Here is an 11,918-nt window from a genome sequence, read left to right as displayed (position 1 = left end):
GGGCGGCATACTGGTGGCCTTTGCGCATGCGCCACTGAGACCATGGCTGGTTGGAACCCAGGTGGGCTGCAGGGGTAAAACACGAGCTGGGTTTCCAAGACTCCGTGCCAAGAGATGGTCAAGTGACTCTCACTAATTTATATGTATATAATTTAGAGAACTCGTATTTTAAAGTTAAGATATAACTGACATATTGGTTTCAACAACAGGATGATTCAATGCTTGTATATACTGCAAAACTAATTTTCGTATTGACTCCATGTTGAAATAAAATTTTGGCTATATTAGGTTAAATATATTCATCAAAATTTCACCTGCTTTTTAAATGTGGTTACTAAGAATTTCAAATCACATACGTATGTGGCTTGCATGTTATTTGTCATCAGGGCGGCTCTACAAGGTCTTGAGAAGGCACTGACGCTGATGGAAACGTGTATACATGTAATATGCATATACTGTAAGTGAAACACGCGAAAGAAAATGTCAGGTGGCATTATTAAGTGCCACAGGAAGGATACAGAGGCTCTGGCACGAATCGGCTCAGGGCCCCCTGCCGCCCCCCGTAACAACGAACCACAGTCTGGCTGGCTTCAGCATCAGGCGGTTTTCTCATAGTCCTGGAGGCTGGGTGTCTGAGATCCAGCTGTGGGGCAGGGCTCGTTCCTCCAGAAGCCTCCATCCTCAGCCTGCAGACGGCCGACTTCTCCTCCCGTCCTCGCGTGGTCATCCCCGGTGGCTCTGTGTCCCCTCCTCTCCTCTTACAAGGACACCAGTCCTACGGGATTAGGGCCCAGCCTAAACCCTGGTTTTAACTCAGTCACCTCTTGAAAGGCTCAGTCTCCAAACAAGTCATACTGTGAGGTACAGAGGTAGGAACTCAATAGATGAATCTGGGGGACAGCTCCGTCCACAAGGGAGGACGAGGTGGTGAGATTCCGAGAAGAAACCCCAGCTGGGGGGATGCCGGGGAAGGGAAGACCAGGGCTGGCGTGTCTGAGGCTTGCCATGGGGTCCAGTTCTCAGAAATATTAACCAGTTGGGAAAAACCACAAACTTTCTGCTCACTCTGGAAAATCTGGGGCCATGAACAGGGTGGGGACTGGAACCACAAGAAGGACTCGGGCAAGACTTGTTAGTTTGGACCTGGAAACTCGTTCTTGTTTGTTTTGCCATCTGCTTGTTTTTAGATGACCACTGTGGCTCAGAAGCACGGAAGTTCTGAGAGAGGCTGTCGATTTCACTCTAAAATGAGAATCTGGTGTTTCTCTAGGTTATTGCTTTCAATAAAACTCCTTAAGTGTTTTGGAAATAACAACAAAAATCCAGTGAAATACATCAGTAGATGCTTTTATGGAAAATTTCCAAGACAATTGTTAAGTGAGAAAAAAAAATTCAAGCTGCAGAACAACCCAGTTATTCTAAAAGCACAGAGAAGCCCAGTGAGACTGAACGCCGCCCTGTGTGAGGTGTGTGCGGCACCGCAGGTGGACGAGCTGGGGGCTTTCTTACACTTGACCTTTCTGCTGCCGAGGGCGTTTCTTTACGCACTGGAAGTGCGTCAGCGGCGAGCAGCTGAAGATACAGAGAATGAGAAGAAAACCAGAACCACAAGCAAACAGGCCACAGGGCGCTGGCCCCTCGTGCTGTGTGGCTTTGGGTGGCCCTGCCCCTCTCTGGGCCCTAAGCAGGAATTTAAGCAGCTTGGTAAAGCCACCGGTCCTCACTGTGCACACACATGCAGGAACACACGTGACACAGCCCTCCATGCACACAGACACGTGACGGTCACACGCACACATGTCCACTCACGCAGTCCTGCACGTGGGCCCGTGCACACGCTGCTGCCCGTCCTGCTCTGGACCTCTGAGTCGCCCCTCTGAGGCTTCCTGGGGACAGATGCCTGGCCATTCATTTGGCCCTAGCGTCCTGGTGACTCTGAACCACGAGAGAAGTAGGCCACGTTTGACCCAGAAGCAGGGCTCGTGAGGGCAGCTGACCCTGCCAGGAGGGCCAGGCCTGAAGGACGTGCATGTGGCCCGAGGTGGGTTCAGGCCCTTTCCGAACCTCCGCCTCCTCTTTTGATGAGATCCAGCCTGCAAGGATCATCATGGATGGGAGTCAGCTCACAGGCGGGACGGAGCTTTGCACACTGGGATGTTCCCACTGGGGCGGGGAGGGGAGAGCCTACTAGACTGGAACGGGGTCGCGTCACATGCTGACTCTGACCCAGCGGGCCCCTGCGTTTCCAACCGCCTCCCGGGTGATGTGCTGGCTGTGGTCCACACCGGGGTCGTGCTCATCTCAAGCTTGAACCAGGTAAACACGGAGGGACAGGGACCACACTGCACACTGGCGAGCTGAGCTGGCAGCCCTGCTGCCCGGTCCCGGGGGTCCCCAGGGGCCCGGCAGGTGGCGCCCTCCTCCCTGGGAGCCCGGAGGACGCTGGAAGGAGCCTGGTGCACACCAAACCCCATTCTGTCCTGGCAATTACGGCTTATCGCTGCCGCACTAATCCCTTAAAATTAGTCATTAGCGGCTTAACAACCTCTTGGCATAGGTGCCCACTAGCGAGCTGGTGGCAGAGGGGGTCTGCCAGAACCAGACCCTTCTGGGGTCCGGCTCCCCATGCAAGTGAGCTCGGAACCCCTGGCTGGCAGTGGTGCAGGGAGCGGGCAAGCTTGGTGGCCGGTGACCCAGTCAGCTGGGAGGATACCAGAGGCCTCTGTGCCCCGTCCTGCTCAGACGCATCCCTGGGGGTGGGTCAGCTCCTTCTGCCTTTTTGGGGACAGAAATCTCATAACTGAACGCAAGTGCTGTCAACCTGGGGCCGCCCCGAGCCGGGGACCTTCTCACTGTGGACAAAGGTGAGGAGCCCGGGGCAGCGGGGAGTCCAGGGCCAGGTGCTCATGTGAGCCTGGACTCGGGGGAGGCTTAGCTGCCGGGCACGCCCTGTCCTGCGGAGATGCGGCCGGTCCTGGCTCCACCGGGAGACGCTCTCCCCGGGGGTCGACTCTCCGGAGGTGATGGCAGGCGCGGATGGGCAGTGCCGGGCGACCCAGGGCACAAGGCGCAGGCTGGGGCTGAGCAGGCCCCTGGCCCCTGGGGCTCAGCACAAGTGTGACCCCAGCCTCCCAGCCTGACTCACATGCTCCCAAACCTCCAGCGCCTTTTCTGCCGAGACTGCAGGAGCTTAGCTGTGGCCGTGCAATGGAGACCACCACCCTAGGGAGTGCCCACCTGGCCTGCACACCCCGTGTTGGCCCGCGGTGACCCCCGGGCATAGGCCAAGCGCCTCTGCCCTGGCCGGCGTTACAGGACCGTCTGGCCAGCATGACCCTCTTCCTGCCCCTGCCCCGCGGACCCCAGAACCTGCCTCGCGGGGAAGCCAGCCCTCATGAGCGTCCTCCGTAGGCGGGGACATGCTGGTGTACACAGGGGCCTCACAGGGCATTTTAGGGGCTAATGATTTTGCATCAGGTTCTGACTTGAGCATTTTATTACCGTTGGCAGCATCTGGTCTCAGCGATTCACCCAGGAGGGAGGTCAGGCCCAGGCCTCAGCCTCTCCCACGCCTGGGCTCAGCCCAGCTCTCCAGGGGGCTCTCCATGGGGTGAGGGGGCTCAGGACGGGGCAGTCAGAGCTTGGTCCCCAGACCCCCGCCTGTGGGACCTTGCCCTCTGTGAAGCGGCAGGAAGTCAGCATCGAGGGTTTGAGGCTCCTGAAGGGAGGCAGGAGGGGGCCCACAGGCCTTGGAACCCCAGCCCAGCTGCCTGAGGAGGGTCGCATAGCCAAGGGGGGCACCGGGCGCTGCACTGATGCATCTGGGGCCCCAGGGAGCCAGGGGTGTGGGGAGCGGAAACCCCCCGGATGTCTGCCAGCCTCGCTATGCAGGGGCCCCACCCCCCGATGGCTCAGCAGTGCTGCTTCTGTCCCAGAGCTGCGACCACAGTCGGGCACAAAGCTGCACTCCCCACCCCTGAGAGCTGGCGCTGGGGTGCCCGGCTGTGCATGAGGCACCCAGAGTGTCTGATGGGAGGGGAGCGGCACGCCCCAGCTGGACCAGAGTCCAGTTCGGAGCAGCTGGGGTCCCTGGGAAGCCAGTCCATTTGCCAGGCTGTGGCCTTCTCATCTGAGAAGACAGAACAGTAACCCCCAGGCTTCAGTGTGGCCGGATGAGCTGGGGGCTCTGGGTTCCAGCAGGAGGACCTGGGCCGACTTCATGGTGACCCTGGGCCGGGCCAGGCGCGTCTGTCCAAGGCACACAGTCAAGGTCTGAGCTCCAGAGCCGACAGTGACGGGCTGGAGCGCAGAGCAGGGTCAGGTGCGGCCCCAGCTCCGCCGGCCCCGCCTGCCTCCCCGGTGGTGACCTGGGAACCCGCCGTGGGCAGTGCCCGAGGTGAGTCTGTGGTCACGGGCTGGCCCACAGGGCAGAGCGCCCCAGCCCTGGGGTTCAGATGCACACACAGTGAGGGGCTGGGGTGCTGAGGGGACCTTTATTTCATGAGAGCTGGGACTTTGCAGGCACCCAGGCTCACTTGCGTGGTCCCAGCCAGGCTGGGCTGGAGCAGGCTGTGGCGAGAGGGCACTGTGGGGAGGGGCAGGGAGCTGGCCACAGAAACCCCCCTCCACCTGCACTGCAGGACGGGGGGTGAGGAGGCGGGCAAGGAGGTGGGCCTGCCCTGCAGAGTGGGCGTGGGCTCAGGGCTCAGGGAGGGGGTCACCCTGAGCTGCTTAACCCCCCCGACCCGGCCAGAGGTGTGCCCCTGGGCCCTGAGCTCGGGTGGGGTGCCTGGTGGGGTGCAGGGCGATGCTCAGGAGTCCTCACCAGGCCGGGAGGCTCGACGCCCCGTTGGGGCAGAGGCTGAGCCAGGCCTGGGGGGCCGGGCAGGGGTGGGTGGGGCCTGACGGCTGGTGGGGGCTGGGACCCCAAGGAACAGACAGCGGGGCTCCTGCCGGCCGCCCGTTCCCCACTCCGAGGCCGGGGGCTGGGGTCTAGGCCAGCGTCTGGCGGCTGAAGAGGTCGAGGGTCAGGGCGCTGAGGAAGGCAGGGATGCTGTCCTGCTGCAGCAGATGCAGCTCGATGAGCCCTGGCACTGTCCGCGAGAACGCCGTCTCCAGCAGCTGCATCTTGGTGCCCGAGGGGCCCGCGGCCTGAGGGGGACACGGAGATGCATCAGCAGGTGCGGGTCTGGGCAGACAACCCCCCCTGCAAGGCCCCAGGTCCAGATGCAGACGGGCGGCCTGGCCATCGCCCACGTCCAGGCACGTCCCCGCAGGCGAGGCTGAGCCTCAGGCCTCACGGGCAGGGTCTCACCCCTTCTCTAGGGTCCAGAAGCAGATGGGCGTCTGGATTCCAGCTCGCCAGCTCCCCCAGGTCAGCCCCCCAGCACCCCTGCCCTCAGCCCCACCCTCATGAGGACACTCGGAGCCGGGCGTGAGGGCCCCGTCTGGCCACATGCAGTCTGAGGCAGGTCTCACTCACGGGCTGTGCCCAGTGAGGAGGGGGCGGCCGAGAGGCCGCAGAGCAGGGCCTCTCTCACCCACCGCCCTCGGGCCGGCCGCACGGCAAGGGCGGGGTCTCTGTGGGGAAGCCTCTGGAGCCCACCCGCCCACCCGTCTAGGCTCAGATCCCGTCCTTTCTGGCTGTGAGGCTTCGGGCAGAAGTGGAGGGGCTCCCAGCTGAGGGTGTGCTGGAGGCCACCCCTCCTGGAGGGCATCCTGCAGGCGGCAGGTGGGGGCCAGGCATCCTGGAGAACCCAAGGGGTTGATTCCTTCCACGCTTCTTTATCTAAACGTCAGATGAAGCTGCGGAAGTGCCAGGAAAGAAGACGGGCCCCTCTAAACACTGGGTACCACAGGGAAGGGCCCCCAGACTAGCCGGTCAGCCCCTCACATGTGAGCTCAGAGACGTCTCGGGGCTAGCTGGGGTCACCAGGCAGGTCTGAGCAGAACCAAGCCCGGGTGCTCAGCTACTGGGGGTAGACGGAGGCCCAAAGGTGCCCGAACACTCGGGCAGGGCTCACTTGACCGTTCCCTCCCACAGGCAGCGCCCAGGGGCAGGCAGAGGCTGCCTGCTGGGGTCTGGGAGAGCTGGGGGTGCAGGCCTGGGCAGAGGCCGTCAAGGATCAGACAGGATCCTGTGGCCTGCAGCCCTGTTCCTCGAGGCAGGGGTGCTAGTGGGGCAGCTCGGGGGGGGCGGGAGGGGAGGGGGGTGGTGGCCACCAAGGGTAGGCCCCCCTCCCCAGCAGAGAGGCCACCTGCCCAGCCTGCCCACCTGACCCAGTCAGCTCCACCCCTGCTCACAGGACGCCAGACGCCACTCCGTTTGGAGAATCCAGGGCTGGGATACTCTGGTGACACGCACCCCTCTGGAGAGCTCTCCTTCCCAGGCAGCTCCTTCTGACCCCAAACCCACCTGCCAGCTGAACCCCAGCTCTGCCTCGGTCTGTGGGCGCCCGCCCCACTAGTCCCGTAACAGCCACCAGAAAGCTGCCTGGGGCCCACGCACGCTCCTCCCAGCCGTGGAGACCCTGCAACACACCCCAACCCGGGCCAGGCGTCTGTTCAGGACCACATGCAGCACGCACCCGTGACTCTTTCCAACCAACGAGAAAAAGACAAGTGACCCAATGAGAAAGTAACAGAACCATCCGAACAGACATTCCCTCAGAACACAGACTGACGGCCACAACGCTGTCGGTCTTCAGGGAAATGCAAGTGAAGCCCGTGTGAGACCTGCTCCAGGCCTGCGGGGACCATCTAAACCAGGCCGCGAGGACCGTGCTGGTGTGGACGCTGTGCTGATTGCCCGGCGGTTCCTCGGGAGGGAACCCTGCGACCCGCGACACCGCTCCTTGGCACGTGCCCGAGAAAAGAGAGAGCACGTCCACACGTGAGCTGGCTCGGGAGCGTCCACGGCAGCAGCATTCAGCACGACCGCAAGACACGGACGACCACTGACAGGCGAACAGGCCTGCGCTGCGGCCACGGACGGGCCCGGTCCAGATGCGGGAGGGGTGAGACGTGTGCACACAGCACCACAGCGGCTCCACGGGCAGCGGTCTGAGGGAGCCATGGGAAGCTCACGCGGGCAGCGCTCTGTGGGAGCCACGGAGGCTCACGCGGGCAGCGCTCTGTGGGAGCCACAGCGGCTCACGCGGGCAGCACTCTGTGGGAGCCACGGGAGGCTCACGAGGGGAGCGCTCCACGGGAGCTGCTGCAGCGAGGCCTGCAGAGCAGTAGACTGGCCTGGGCAGCACCCAGCTCCTCCCAAGACGCCCCACCCCCCTGGGGTCCCAGGGCCCCCAGATGGCCCATGTGGGCCTACACTGCCCCGCTGAGGGGCAGCCCGCGCCCCCGTGAGTGCCTGCTCGTGTGTGCAGCTCAGGTCCTCTCAGAGTGTCCGTCGCTGACGCAGACAGGGCTCCCTCTAAACACTGGGCACCACAGGGCAGGGCCCCCCCAAACTAGCTCTCATCCCCCGCAGAGGCCATGCCCGCTGCCTTCTCCCCTGGCCCCCGAGCGCCGACTCAGCCGCGGGCACCTCCTCCCGCCACGCGGCCCCACCGGGTGGCTGGCCCTGTTCCGCTGCCCACTTAGCCGTGTCAGAGCTCAACACAGACTGTTTTTACACAAAAATACGAGAAACCACTCTGACCTTTACCGAGAAAATCCTTTCATTTCTGCCTTCTGCTCTCGATTCCGAGTCTCCCCTAAATGTCAGAGGGGCTGGTTCTCCTGTAGCTGTGGGCCCAGTGCAGGCTGGGGGTGGGCAGAGGCCGGAAGGGCAGCTGCATCTGCCTGGCCAGGGGTGGGGGCAGATCCCGCCATCCCTCCTCCCAGCCTGGCCCCCTGTCTCCCTGCCCCCAGGGCAGCCCTTCCACTCTGACTGAACCAGGGTTCCTCAGGCCGCCTTCCCAGGCCCCGGTGGGCTGTGGGCTCCTGACTGCCCTTCACATGCAGACATGTCTCGCGGCGTCCACGGCGGGGCCATGTGGGGCCGCTCGCCCAGCCACCAGGCGCTCCCTCTGTGCAGGGACATCGGGACACCCGTGTGCCCTCAGGGCCCGGGGACCTCGGGACAGGTCAGCTGGTCCGGGGTTGGCCCGCCCCAGGCCCAGCCCGCTGCCCGCCCTCTGAGGGGACAGCTGCCACGGACACTGTTCTCTGCCGGGGTCAGGCTTCCAGATGCTCCTGTCTTCAGAACAGAACCAGGGCTCCTCCAGCCAGGACCTTGCTCGCTCCAGGTGATCTCATGCGCTCCCAGGCTGCACTGCCAGGGCCCTGCCTCAGGGTGCCCCCACCTCCACGCCCGCATGGCACTCCCACCGACAGAGAGGAAGAGGCTCTCAGAAAAGGCGGCGGAGCAGGGATGCCAGCCGGTCGCTCACAGGGCCAGGGTGAAAGGTGGCTCGTCACGGTCTCCTGCTTTCTCCAGGGTTTTACTGTGACTGCACGTTGTATTTGTGATCAGAAAAAACAATACCTGAATTATATCCACGAGAGCTGAACAGCTCAGAGAACAGGCACACACACACCCTGTCCCTGCTGCAGACACGCGCTAATGTCTGTGCCACCAGCCCCCGGGCCCAGGCCAGGCAGGACCTGCAGTGGGGACAGGGCATCTGGGGCCAGGCCTCGCAGGACAGCCTGCCCTGGGGCCCTGTCACCACCGGTCGGCCTCCGGGGCTGCTGTGGGCGCGACCGGGGACTGGGGGGGGGGGCGACGTCTGGCTGCTTCCCCCAGATCTGAGCCGCCCTCCACCGTGGTGGGGGCGCCTCCGGGGATGCCCGCCTGCCCACTAGCACTCTGAGGGGAGAGACGTGCACACAGCCCTGGGCTCCCTGAGAACCTGGGTGTGTGGAGTGTGCCCCCCCATCCACTCCTGCTGCTCTCCCCTCGCCTCGGAGCCCAGGCCCGAGGCCCACACGGACCCCCCAGCCCTCCGAGGGCCTGTGGGCGCCGCCCCGCCACCCCCGAGGCCTGGCGCCCTCCCTTGTAGCAGGAGATGCTGTCAACCCTGCGAGGCCGCCGGGCGTGGCTGCCTGGACCAGGGCACCTGGGGGCTGGCCGCGTGTCTGGGTCCCGGAGGCCCCTGGGAGCCCCAGGCAGATGCTGCTGTGCATGAACAGAGAGGCCGCGGAGGCAAGTGGGTCAGGACAGCTTGGCCAGGAGCTGAGCGCACTGTCCCAGCACCAAGTTCCAGGGAACGAACGGAAGCTGGCGAGGAAGCATGTCCAGCACGCGGAAAATAGCTCACCCAATTATCCCCACTTAATTGTACTGAAAAGCATCTAAATACTGCATGTTCTAATTATACCAGCGTTATTGGAATTCACCGTCCCCAGCGAGGGGTGACCTTTCCCAAGAGCGATTGTTGGGGGGGCAAGGCCAGGCACCCCAACAGTTGCAGACCGATCTCAAACCCACAATTATTATTATTATTCTATTTATACAGCCCTCCATCTCTCAGATGCTCCGTTTTAGATCCACACGCAGCTGTTCCTGCAGCCTCACGGGGTGGGGGGGGGGTGCGCACGGGGCGGCAAGGCCCCGGGAGGTCACATCCAGGAGCCCGCCCGGCATAGGCGGGCGCCCAGCACCTCCCGGTCCCAGCGGCAGAGGCCCGTGGTCGGGGGCAGAGGCGGGTAAGTGGGGGCAGGCGGGCAGGGGCGAGGCAGGAGGGCACCGCAGGGCTGACCGCCTCCTTCCCCTGCTCTCAACGGGCAGAGAGGACCCTGCAGGCCGGGCCCCTCTGGCCCGGGCCCCAGTTCCAGGAGAGCCCGGGTCCCTCCGTCTCCTCCATCAAGTGGGCTGGACCACCTGCCCCTCCTGCCCTCATACGAGAGGCCTGCCCCTCCTCGCCTCCCCGTTCAGACAGCCTGGAGTGGCTGAGGAGCCCACGGGGCCGTCTGAGGGGCAGGATGCTTGGGGGATGGCTCCGATGGAGAGGCGGGAGCTGGGGTCCACGCGGGCCGCTCTGCTAGGCGCTGCGTGACAGCGGGCTCCTCACTTCACTGCTCTGAGCTGGACTTCCCTGTTTTAGGGGAGGGTTGAGGGTGGGCTCAGATGCTAACACCCGTCTAAACACTCGGCTCTGGCAGACAGAGGGAGACTATTTGCCAGCCTGAAACAACCAGAAAAACAGGACACAGAAACGCAAGGACGCCTGTACGTCCAGGGAGGCGAGGGGGCAAGGGGGCAGCCCCGGGAGACGGGAGGGGAGTCCGGGACAGCCCTGTCCTCCCGAGACGCTTTCTGGGCATAGGGGGACATTCTGAGTGGAGGGTCAGCTGACAGCTGGAGAGACCAGGGGGCCAGAGGGTGCAGGGCAGCGCACCCGAGACGGGAGCCAAGGTTGGAAGCAGGACCGAGCAGACTGTCCCTGAGCACCTCGCAGGGGGCCGATCACAGAAGCTCACACCGCCGGGTCCCGCCTGCCCCCCGGCCACGCCAGGAAAGCGCCTGAGACCAGGAAAAGTCCCCACAATGGTTCAGAGCAAACATCGCCACCACAGAAGCTCACACCGCCGGGTCCCGCCCGCCCCCCGGCCATGCCTGGAAAGCGTCACAGGGCACAGGGCGGTCTCCCCTCAGGACGAGCAGTACCGTTGACCACCCGCTGCTCTGGTCTTGCTCAGAAGGCTTTTTCTGCTGCGCCACTTGGCACGCAGGATCTCAATTTCCCTGACCAGGGCCTGAACCCGCATGCCCTGCGGTGGAAGCATGGAATCTTAACCACTGGATCACCAGGGACATCCCTGGCTCACACATCTTAAACGAAGACCTGAAAGACTCGTTTCCAAGTAAGTAACAGTGCTTCTGAGCAAAGCCTGGGTGGGAGCAGTCACAGAAGACAAAAACACCCAGCCCCCAGCAGGGGGAAATTCACCACCCATCAAAGATGACAGGCTGTGAAAACCCAGAAGAATGTGATTCACAGTGAAGAGAAACAGCAGTCAATGGAAGCTCATCCAGAACCGACACTGACGCTGGAATCAGCAGATGACGCGAAAGCAGCTGTCGCAACCGGAGTCCACGTGTTCAGAAAGCCGGTGACACGAAAGGAGCAGACTGAGCTTCTGCAGGTGAACCCACAGCGCTCGGGACGAGTGTCCTGGGGGGTTAATGGCAGACTGGATGTTGTGGAAAAAGTCCAGTGAACTTGCAAACGTAGCAACAAAAGTACGTGCGTGAGCGGGCGGCAGTGCCTGAGGACGCATCACACATGCCCGCGGCCCTGGCGAGGCCCACACGAGTGCAGGGGGGCTGCCACAGGGACGCACCACACACGCCCGCGGCCCTGGCGAGGCCCACACGGGTGCAGGGGGGCTGCCACAGGGACGCACCACACACGCCCGCGGCCCTGGCGAGGCCCACACGGGTGCAGGGGGGCTGCCACAGGGACGCACCACACACGACCGCGGCCCTGGAGAGGCCCACACGGGTGCAGGGGGGCTGCAAAAGGCTCCCAGTGACCCCGCCTCCAGGCATTTCCATCCCGTGCAACCCATGAAAGAATGAAAAAAAAGATATGCCACCCTAGCAGAAGCTGAAAGCTGGAGTGACCGTGTTAATACCAAACAAAGCATATTTCAGAGCGAAGAATATTACCAAGGAAAATGGCCATTTGAAAACAATAGAGGGATTCATTTACACATGAATGAAAGCCACCAGAAACGCAAGGTGGACAGACAGATCTATAACTACAGTTGGAGATTTCAATACCTTTGTCCACTGACAGAAAGGGAAGGCAGGAAACGAGCGCAGATTCAGAAGCTCTGACGAGCCTACCAAAAAACTGCCTCACACACTTACAGCATCCTGCAAAATGCAAATTACCTTCAAGTATTACGTACTTAGACAACATTCTGGACCCTAACACAAAGGTAAACAGATTTAAACTAAGGTATCAGAG

General features: G+C 62.6%; 1 protein-coding gene across 1 annotated transcript in view; it reads right to left on the bottom strand.

Moving 5' to 3' along the window:
- Positions 1-1,383: 1,383 nt before the first annotated feature.
- The window catches only part of MAD1L1 (mitotic arrest deficient 1 like 1), a 244,884-nt gene continuing 234,349 nt past the window's right edge, over positions 1,384-11,918 (bottom strand). The window contains exon 18 of the mRNA XM_055562250.1: positions 1,384-5,151. Coding sequence (XP_055418225.1) covers positions 4,993-5,151 — 159 coding nt within the window. The 3' untranslated portion in view covers positions 1,384-4,992. The remainder of the gene's footprint in view (positions 5,152-11,918) is intronic.

Source organism: Bubalus kerabau, chromosome 23, assembly GCF_029407905.1.
Source record: "Bubalus kerabau isolate K-KA32 ecotype Philippines breed swamp buffalo chromosome 23, PCC_UOA_SB_1v2, whole genome shotgun sequence".
NCBI lineage: Eukaryota > Metazoa > Chordata > Mammalia > Artiodactyla > Bovidae > Bubalus > Bubalus kerabau.
The sequence above is the reverse complement of the archived record's forward strand: the minus strand, read 5'-3'. Positions and strand labels throughout refer to the sequence as shown.